The following is a 10,331-nucleotide window of genomic DNA, read 5'->3' as shown; positions in this document are numbered from 1 at the left end:
CGTGGACAGAGGGGCCTGGTGGGCTGCAGTCCAGGGGGTCGCTAAGAGTCGGACACAACTGAGCAACTTCCCTTTCACCTTTCACTTTCATACATTGGAGAAGGAAATGGCAACCCACTCCGGTATTGCCTGGAGAATCCCGTGGACAGAGGGGCCTGGTGGGCTGCAGTCCACGGGGTCGCACGGAGCTGGACACGACTGAGGCACTAAGCACAGGCATGGAGATTGTGAAGAGAAGGCACAGAAGTGTCTGAGGAGAGCACGGTTGGAATATCTGTCTTTGTTTTATTAAAACTCTTTATTTGTTTCTGGCTGTGCTGCGCCCTTGTTGCTGAGCAGGCTTCTCTGCAGGTGCAGTGAGTGGCGCCTGATCTGCCCTGAGGTGCGCAGGCTTCTCGTCACAGTGGGCTCTCTCATCGCGGAGCACCAGCTCTAGGGTGTGCGGGCTTCGGGAGTTGTGGCTCCCGGGCGCTGAAGCACAGGCTCAGTTGCTTTGGCATATGAGCTTAGTTACTCTGAGATACGTCGAATCTTCCCGGATCAGGGATCAAACCCATGTACCCCTACATTGGCAGGTGGATTCTTTACCACTGAGCCACCAGGGAAACCCAAGTCTGTCTTTCCGAGAGGGAAGGTTTCTGGGTCAGAAGGAGTCAGGTTCTCTTCCTCTTCTCTCTCTCGTTTTTACTCCTGTCCATTCCTGTTCACAGGTGTTTTCCTTTGTTCTCCCTTTCTCTCTCAACCCCACCCCTTCTGTGACATATGGGTCTGTTCTGATCACTTTAGGTTGACATAGCGTTTTCAGGCTTTCATACGTAAAAACAGAGAAAATATAAAGCATAGAAATGGTGAATAGAAATTAGTCACCCTAACCTGAGTAATTCTAGCCACAGGTTAGCTTGCCTAATACCCAGCAGGCTTCTCGTGCCCTTTTTTTTTTTTTTTTTGACTGATTTTTAGTCAAAGGATCATTGCTTTCCAGTATTGTGTTGGTTTCTACGAAACATCAACATTTACCCATTACCCTCCCACCCTTCTAGGCTGTTGCTGAGCCCGGGTTTGAGTTCCCTGTGTCATGCAGCAAATCCCCGTTAGCTGTCTATTTTACACAGGGTAACGTGTGTTTCTGTTACTCTCCCTGAACACGCACGATCTCCTCTGGCGCCTTTTTTAACTTCAATCATGTTTGATTAGAATGTGAGGCTAGTGCGTTCAGATTTCACCAACATGAATAATAGCTGCTGTTGGATTTCAGCAGGCAGACAGTGGCTTTGAGGGTGTCTGTGTCACTGATTGGAGAACCTCATGAATTCTGACTGGCAGAGCTCAGGGGTGGGTCTGTTTGACTTCAGAGTCCTAGGGCTTTGATTTCCACGTGCCACCATTCTAGCTTGCTTTGGTGGTATTCTCAGGCTTTTCTAACCTTTTTCTTTCTCCTAATCTCGTCTGGTTTAATTTGATTTTTATTCCTAAGAGGAATTTCTGTGTGTAGTGAAATAGTCCTTTGCCTTATTTTCCTGTTTCCCAGGACAGTCTTGAGCGCTTTCACTCCCATCCTTTCCTCTTTCTTGGTTTATTTCCTTGTTTAGTGGAGTGCATTGCTAGAGAAATTTCTGAAGAAAGCTATCAGAGGACCTTTTTGAGTCTTTGCTTTTAGAGTCTTTTCTCTATCCTACTGTTTTTTGCTATTAAAAAAAAACTTCCCCCACATGTTGTCTGGCTGTTTGGGTTCTTTTTGTTCTGCTCTGAAGATTTTCTCAACTTCAGTGCCTCGTTCTTCACTGAACTCTTTCTGTTTCCTCCATCATTAATTTCCAAGAGCTTTTTCTTACTTACTAGCTCCTTTTTTTTTTTTTTTTTTTTAAGTATCCTGTTGCGGCTAGATTTGGGGGTACTTCCTTTGAAAGGTTCCCTGCATTTTATCAGATTGCTTTTTTGGTCTTGTTTATTTTGGCTGCGCTCTTCTATGTTGGAGGCTTCCTTCACATTGCTTTTGAGTTTGGCTGTCCATTTGTACTGAAGAGTGATAATCAAAATGTGTTCATAAAGGCGTGTGGCGGAGTAGCTCATCAGCTCTCCATCCAACACTTCTGTTCTTGAATTTACTCTGTCTGTGCCTAAGCCTTGTGCTTCCAAGTCCAGAGCCTCTGTTGAGTGTTGAGACTGTCTCCTGTCTTTTGTGTTGGAGGTGGGCCGCGTTCCTAAGAGAGACCCTCAGGACCCTGGGGCGACAGCTGACTGAGCACAGCGGCAGCTGCTGCTTGACTTCTGCGCCTTCACCTCCCCAGTTGCAATCATGACCTCCTTTATAAAGGAATCTCCCCCAAGTTAACGAGGACTTTGGTTTCTCTATAACGGAAACAGTAATGCTTATAGAAGTAGTCAAATCGTATTGGAAGATACAAAGATAAAAGTGGGACTCCCCCAAGGCCTGTCCCTGGAGGTGATCACTGTTAAGCTTCTTGGTATGCACATATGCTTGTGCACTGTGTGAGCAGGCCGTAGTTGGCACGTTTTTCCTTGACTGTACAGTTGATGTATTGTCATGGGGTAGATTTGTGCTGGTGGATAAAGGTGTGGGTGGTGATTTTATGGCCAACACGTGGGGTAGAGCTGCACCAGAGTTTCCCCCCTAATCCTCTGAGAGCCATTTACATTGTTTCCAGTTTCCTTAACAGAAACGATATTATGCCTCCCTGGACGTAAACTTTTGTGTACTTCTCCTATTATGCTTATCTCCCTGGAAAAAATTCCTGGAAGTTGAGTTTCTGGGTCAGAGAATATCTGTGTTCCGTTCTGCTGATACCACATGCTTGCCCATCAGAAAGGGTCCTGCACTCATCAGCAGGGGCGAGAGTACCATTTTTGTCTTTTGTTTTGAGGTTTTCTTGTTTTGCTTTGGCGTCCTAACCAGTATCAGAATTTTAACACATTTTGAAGGTCTTTACCTAGTAAACACATTGTTATAATTTGTCTGTATTCTTTGTTTTTATTGAGTTTGGGTGTCTTCATGTTTATTGCCTTTTTCATTTCTTTTTTGGAGACTGACCCATGTATTAGTCATCGATTGTTCCTTTACGCACAGGTTAGTCTTTTTCTTGCTGATTTATAACAACTGTTTTCAGCTTATGTTACAAATGTCTCTTGCTTTTTCTAAGGGGTCTTGGAAGCTGTGATCTTGGACATATTCTACTCTTTTCATTTTCCTCAAAGCTGTTGTGTGTGGTTTTCTGAGTTTAGCTTCCCTTGGGTAAATCTTTTTGCATATATATAATTTTATTTATTTACATATGTGATTTTATTTATTTATACATGTGATTTTATTTATTTACATATGTGAGTTTATGTTTGTAATTTTATTTACATATGTGATTTTTATTTATACATGTAATTTTATTTATTTACATATGGATTTTATTTATTTATGTTTGTAATTCTGTTTACTTACACATGTGATTTTATTTATTTACACGTGATTTTATTTATTGATGTTTGTAATTCTGGCTCTGCTGGGTCCTTGCTGCTGTGTGGGCTCATCTCTGGTGTGGCGAGTGGAGGCTGCTCTTTGTTGTAGTGCTCGGCCTTCTCACTGCTGTGGCTTCTCCTGGGTGGAGCGCAGGCCCCGGGGCGCATGGCCTCCTGGGCTCTTTCGCGCAGGTGCAGTAGTTGTGGCCCTCGGGCTTGGTTGCAGCATGTGGGATCCTCCCAGCCCAGAGGTCAAACCTGTGTCTCCTTCATTGGCAGGTGGATTCTTTACACTGAGCCACCTAGGAAGCCCCCTACCATTGGGTAAATTTTTTGGGCCTTGTTTTACTTGTGGCCTGTTGGCCTTGTGAAAGATAACACGAGGTTTGGTTTTATCCTTTGTCTTTTTATCCTTTATCCTTTGATTTTGTCCTTCATAGCCCTTTGCTTATGTGTTGAAGTTGGTGAGCGAGCTTGCTGCAGTCTGGGTTCTTGTTCCAAGCTTACTTCTAGCAGAACACTTCTTCAGGTTTTCTCAGATGCTGCCTTCTTGGTGGGGTTATTAGGCTTAGGGTAATGTTTATGTAATTCTTCAGAATTCTGCATGAATCTATTAGTTTTTAAGTCATGCTTTATAAATGACTCATGAGTTCTCACACTCAGAACACAGTTGTTTTTAAAAGTTCTCTTTACAGTGACGTGTTATTTGTAATAAAGTCAATAGGAGAGCTTATAAATTGATTCCCTTGCCTTGTCTCTAACCCCACAGAGATGACTAAGTGCGGCTCCCTTGTTAGGCTTTCTGCGCGTCTCTGTGCCTGTGTGAATGTGTATGCGCTTACTTAATGCCTGTAAAGGAAAGTGAGGCTGTGCCGTGCTCACTGCAGAGCTCTTCCTTTGGCACGTCCTGTGGCTGTGTCCCACAGCTGCTTCCTAGGCTGTACGTTGCTATGGTGGACATAACATTTTCTGCTAATGGATTTTAGGTTGCTTATAAGTTTTTTATCTTTCAAAGATAAATCAATGATCCTGTACATACTGCTTTGTGTGTTTATATAAGCATTATTTGTAGGTAAATTTTAATTCTCTAAGTGAAATTATTGCTGGATCATAGGGTACATACTTTTATAGTTTGATGGATTCTGACTCCAGTGGCATGACAGTTTATACTTACTTCAGGAGAGCCTGAGAACCCATTTACTTACCCCCTGACAGGTCTCTAACTGTCATGATAAGAATGTGTGTACTCAGATTCTGTTTTTCTTACCCCCAAAAAAGTACTGCTAGTATAAAACAAGTGATTACATTTTAGGCAAGTCTAGCCTTTTACATGTGATATTTGTGTTCTTCTGGAATTTCTTCTTTATTAAATTGATTTTTTTATAGTATTGATGCTATAGAGTGTGCTTACCATTAGTCTAAAAACACATAATAAGTTTTTTGTGTTCTGCTTGTATTTAGCACGAGGAGAAATTTTAAATGCATTTCCTCACTGCAGCTGCACCAGTTAGTTTTCTAGGAATGTTGTGAGGAGTTTGGTGCAGAACTTAGAGCAGCAGCTGTGACTGCTGACACCCCATGTGCACGGGAAGCCCCATCGCGGTAGTCGGTGACAGCAGCTTGAAGAGTGTGAAGCTCCTTGTGGCAAATGCTGTCGTGGGCAGAAGCGGGCAGGAGGGCCTCCAGCTATGTTCTGAGGAGAGGGGAGGAGTAGACCACGCTTTTTAAATCTTGGCCAAGTTGATAGTCCATGCTGTGTCATACTCTGATTAGGGTTATTTTACCAGAATTTGGGAATGTTGTCAGGAAGCACTCTAACGGAGACTTTTCTTCTCTAAGGGAAGGGAGCCGTGTACAGCTTTGACCCAGTAGGGTCCTATCAGAGAGACTCGTTCAAGGCTGGAGGTTCAGCCAGCGCCATGCTGCAGCCCCTGCTTGACAACCAGGTAAGGAGACTGCATCCAAGAGGTGGTGGGTGAACCCACAGCGCCTTCCTTTGTCTTCTCTTCATTAGCTGGGGGAGCCGAGAAATCGAGGCTCTGGTCACTTACTGCCAAGCTGGCTTGGCGGCTTGGCCTCCCCCGCCTTCTTGTCTCTACTCTGCAGGCTCTCCTGCTCTCCTGACTCGGGCACTTCTGTCCACAGTGGTCGGTCCGGTGTTGCTTCTCCTTTTGCCATTTTTATGTGGAGATCATGAAGATGCATTTCTCCCCCAGTCTCTCCATTTCTGTCGCCCCATTTTGTCTTCTAACTTCTGTGTATATTTTAATTTTTCCCCTTTTCTGTTACTGCTGGCTGCATTCGTGTCTGCATGGCATCTTGCCTGGATCCTTGTGTTAATTTCCTAATGTCCTTTTTGCCTCCTAGCTTCCTTCGCTGTTTCCTCCTCCTCGCTTGTTTGAAATGTGTGCAGTCACTTCTGCTTACTGCTTACCTACCACATTTCCTGTCTCTCTGTATTCCACTCAGATCCTTGAAATGACGTGCCTACCGGTCTCCACGCCTCCATCTGTAATGTGACTCCATCCTTTAACTCCAGTTTATCTGTTAGGATTCCTCTACTCAAATACATTTCCTGCAGGAGGCTCTCCTGGCTCTACCTTCTTCTTAGTGTCAGCACACTCTGCAACCATGCTTGGCTTTCGTGTGTCTAACCCTCTACTGCGTGCTTCTCAGAAGTGGGGACTTTGTCTTAGTGGGTGCTTGTCAGGTGCCAGGTGGGTAATTCAGCCAGGTCTAGCAGCGTTGCACTTGGGGGACACGTTACATCTGTGTGCCGTATTCATTCTGCCCCCTGAGGCCTGTGGAAGCTCTGGGGGAGACTGGGCCTCCTTTGCACGATGGCAAGATGCCTCATCCAAGTCTCCTGTCCCACTAGGTTGGTTTTAAGAACATGCAGAATGTGGAGCATGTCCCACTGTCCTTGGACAGAGCCATGCGACTTGTGAAAGACGTCTTCATCTCTGCTGCGGAAAGAGACGTGTACACTGGGGACGCACTCAGGGTCTGCATCGTGACCAAGGAGGGCATCAGGGAGGAGACCATTCCTCTGCGGAAGGACTGACTTCTGGGCCCTTGTCACTCATCCACTCAAAACTGGCTAAGTTTGTACCTTGAAACTGTTGGACTAACTTGTTTTATTAAAAAATAAAACCCCAAGCACTTATTTTGTTATAACTTGTCTTCTTCCAGGACAGAACTAGGAAATAGAATTTCTGTTTCCTTTCATTTTCTTCATTCTTATATTTTCCTGTCATCCAGAGCTAAGCGGAGTCTTGGTCAGTTCATCATCTTATGATAGCCCATCTTACAAAACCCATGTTTACAGTTTACTTAGTCCACCTAGCTTGCGTTGATGGACAGATTACCTTTAACTGTCTCAGTTTCATTGAGACGTTAGTTACCATAAGTAGAGTATGCTAAGATCTGTCATCCCTGGAATGGCTGTTTTAGAGGAAAATCTTCAAGTCAACCAAAAACAGAAGAAAATTGTAAAAGCAAATAGCCCTTTATATGGACTTTTGCCAGCAATCTGCAGTAATTGTTATAAACAATTAAATGTTAAAATTGAGAGCTAAACTTGGATAGAGCTAAAGTTTTTGCCTTAGAACTATTAAGTACGTTTTAACTCTATTACATATAATGTTGGAGTAACTTTTTTAATGTTGAGCAAATTATTACGGTAGGGGGTGTGATTTGCTTTGTGGGCTAAGAAAAATGGAATTTTACTGTTGACTTTCCGTTAATTTAAATGATCAAAAACCCCTAGTGGATGCATATTTGAAGTTTTGTTCAAGAAATACTTGTTGAATACTCTGTCCTAGGCAGCAGAGTGCATTGGTGACATCTCATTCAGTTCTCTTACAACATCACAACTGAAAACCAGACTCTCCCATTCAAAATGTATTTGTCATCTTTATTATATCAGTTATCCAGAGAAGCAGAAGAAATAGGATATAGATTTATTATTAGTAACTGGCTCACATGGTTCTGGAGGCTGAGACGTTCCCATTACCCATTGTCTGCAGCCTCAAGACCCAGGGGATGTGGGTATGAATTCCAGTCCGTGTCTAAAGGCCTGAGACCAGGAAAACTGATGGGTGTGAGACCCTGTCCCCAAGGACAAGAGAAGACTGGTCCCAGCTCAACATGAAGAGAAAACTAGTGGATGATGCCCACCCAAATTGGGGAGGGCAACCTTTTACTCATCCAGTTCAAATGCTAATCTCATCCAGAAACCCTCACAGACACCCAGAAATAATACTTAGCAAGATATCTGGGAACCCTGTGATCCAGCCAAGTTGACATAAAATTAGCCATTAAAATTGTCAGCTATAGGTATATTTTATTTTTTGTTTCAAAGGATTTTCTGTTGATTTGAGATTTAATTTTTCACTACTTAAAATTATATAAATTTGTACCTAAACTTTTCTATTAGGTCTTCACCTCCCAAGGTTTCTAGGACCATTTTCCCCCAACCATCAGGTGCAAAGTATTTCAGCCTAATATTCCTCTAGACTAAACGTGGTTTCCCTGAAGGCCTTGTCCAGAGTGTGCTAGACGTGAAACCTCCTAGAGCTATGTCTGACTCTAGTTGCTTGAGTGGCTTTTATATTTTATTCAGTTACACGTGCTCACTGGAAAAGGCAGCCTTTTAGCCTTTGATAGGTTGGAGGAGTAATTTGCTTTTACAGTTAGCCAGACTCTTAAGATTCCAGAGCCAGGTGGCACTGGTGGTAAAGAACCCGCCTGCCATGCAGGAGACATAAGTGATGCGGGTTCCATCCCTGGGTCGGGAAGATCCCCTGGAGGAGGAAATGGCAACCCACTCCAGTGTTCTTACCTGGAGAATCCCATGGACAGAGGAGCCTGGTGGGCTACAGTCCATGGGGGTTGCAAAGAGTCAGACACGACAGAGCAATTTAGCGTGCATGCAAGATTCCAGTTAGAAAGCTCAATTATGTTGAGGCTTGACTTTATAGATGAGTTACATTCCTGCCTGCAGCACAGAATTGAAAGAATCTGATAATATTGGAAATTGTTGGGGGAAAACAGCACTCTGGAGGCATCAGCCATGGCTTGATTTACATACACTGAATTGGAATGTTGTGCACACGTTGGTTTTTTCTTTCATTGTCAGAGCAGAGATGCTTGTTTGCAGTCTGGTTGCCCAGTGGGGTGATGCTGGCTAAGCTGAGCCTGTTACGAGCAGGGCCTACATTTCCTGCTGTAATTGTGAAGGCAGCAGGCTGAGACGGTGACCGTGCAAGCCTACTTGAGAGGAATGTGAATTACTTGGAGGAAAATGGTCTTTATTTCTAAAATGTCTCAGTCATTTCCCTGAAGGGTTTTCCAGCTGTTTTTCTGTACCTGTTATTTAGGAGAACCCTTCTGATTCCAGGATCTCCCATCCCCTCTGTGAGTTTCAAGATGTGACTAAATGCTTCCGTATATCAGAGCTGACTCACTGGAAAAAACCTTGATGCTGGGAAAGATTGAGGGCAGGAGGAGAAGAGGGAGACGAGATGGTTGGGTGGAATCTTCAACTCGGTGGACATGAGTTTGAGCAAACTCAGAGATAGTGAAGGCCAGGGAAGCCTGGTGTGCTGTAGTCCGTGGGATCCCAAAGAGTTGGGTATGACTCAACAGCTGATCAACAACAACATCTTAGAATTACATAGAGCACTTGTTAATAATTTCTGAGCCCACCCCAGACATACTGGCCTAGTTTCTGGACTGGGACGTGAGAATATGCGTTAGAAAACTAATACCCAGGTGACACATAACACAGTTAAAAAACCCAGGAGTTGAACCTGGGTCTCCCGCATTGCAGGCAGATTGTTTACCAACTGAGCTCCAAGGGAAGCCCCAGGAGACTTTTAATGAGGGACTGACTAGCGGTTTGACCTTGTACAGTTAAGAGGGGCTGGTTAGATGACCCATGAGTGTTTGGTGCTGGAGCCTGAAGCCCGAGTGCGGCAAAGGCTCCTGGGAAGGAACAGTGGGTGTAAAGGGAACTCAGCCGGATTGGAAGCGACAAACGGGGGCGTGAGGGCATTCCTGCCAGCCTCACCACCTCCAGGTCGCTCACGTTAGCGATGGCTGCAGGGGGCTGAGTTCCCTACACCCAGCACAGCAGCTAGGAGCCGCTGGAGAGGGTCTGGCAGAGCTGAAGGCACCGCCACACCCATCAGAGGGGTACAGAAAGGCAGCACTGCCCATCTGCCTGAGTTGGCAGTCACAGGCCCACACCTAGCGGTGGGAAGGATGTTTAGGCTCCACCCACAGAGGAGGTGGCAGCTATGCCCGTGGACAGTTTGGGCCACTGGGAACCTGAAAGCAAGGAGAGCTGCAGATCAGGACGGAGGGTAGGGGAGACCTGTTGGCCCCGGGGGCTTGTTTTCTCTCTTGGACAGCGAGGGGCTCCCAGCGTGTCTGCAGAGACTCAGTACATCCAGCGCAGGAAGGGCTCTGATAACCCCGGCCACCGTGGCCCTCTCTGAGCAGATGCTGGCGTCTGTTCTCTGCTTGCGTAAGACCAGCTGCCCATGTGGCTCTCCCTAGTCTGAGTGGCTCCATGGAGTGTGTATTCATCTTTGAAAATGTTTTTTCTATAATGGAAACACCTCTATTCAAGAAAACAGCCTGGGAAAACGAAAACAACAGAAATCAAACATGGGGTGTGAATGGATGCCCACAGGGCTGACTTGGAAAGTGTAGGTGACCTAGGGTGTGATTTCGCACCTTGTCCTCAAGCACACGCAGAGCCTGTGCCTTTTCTGCAGTGAGACGCTTCGGGGTGGCGGGAGGGGGGGACCCTGTGCGTTTAGAAGAGGAGTTGGCTGTGGTCCAGGGAGGCTGTGAGA

At 45.3% G+C, this 10,331-nt stretch overlaps 1 protein-coding gene across 1 annotated transcript in view; it reads left to right on the top strand.

Moving 5' to 3' along the window:
• Positions 1-6,631, top strand: part of PSMB1 (proteasome 20S subunit beta 1) — a 20,076-nt gene extending 13,445 nt beyond the window's left edge. The window contains exons 5-6 of the mRNA XM_040239089.1: positions 5,305-5,411; positions 6,344-6,631. Coding sequence (XP_040095023.1) covers positions 5,305-5,411; positions 6,344-6,529 — 293 coding nt within the window. The 3' untranslated portion in view covers positions 6,530-6,631. The remainder of the gene's footprint in view (positions 1-5,304; positions 5,412-6,343) is intronic.
• Positions 6,632-10,331: the final 3,700 nt, after the last annotated feature.

Source organism: Oryx dammah, unplaced genomic scaffold (assembly GCF_014754425.2).
Source record: "Oryx dammah isolate SB20612 unplaced genomic scaffold, SCBI_Odam_1.1 HiC_scaffold_4, whole genome shotgun sequence".
In the NCBI taxonomy this organism is placed as follows: domain Eukaryota; kingdom Metazoa; phylum Chordata; class Mammalia; order Artiodactyla; family Bovidae; genus Oryx; species Oryx dammah.
Note: the sequence above shows the minus strand (reverse complement) of the source record. Positions and strands in the feature narration are given on the sequence as shown.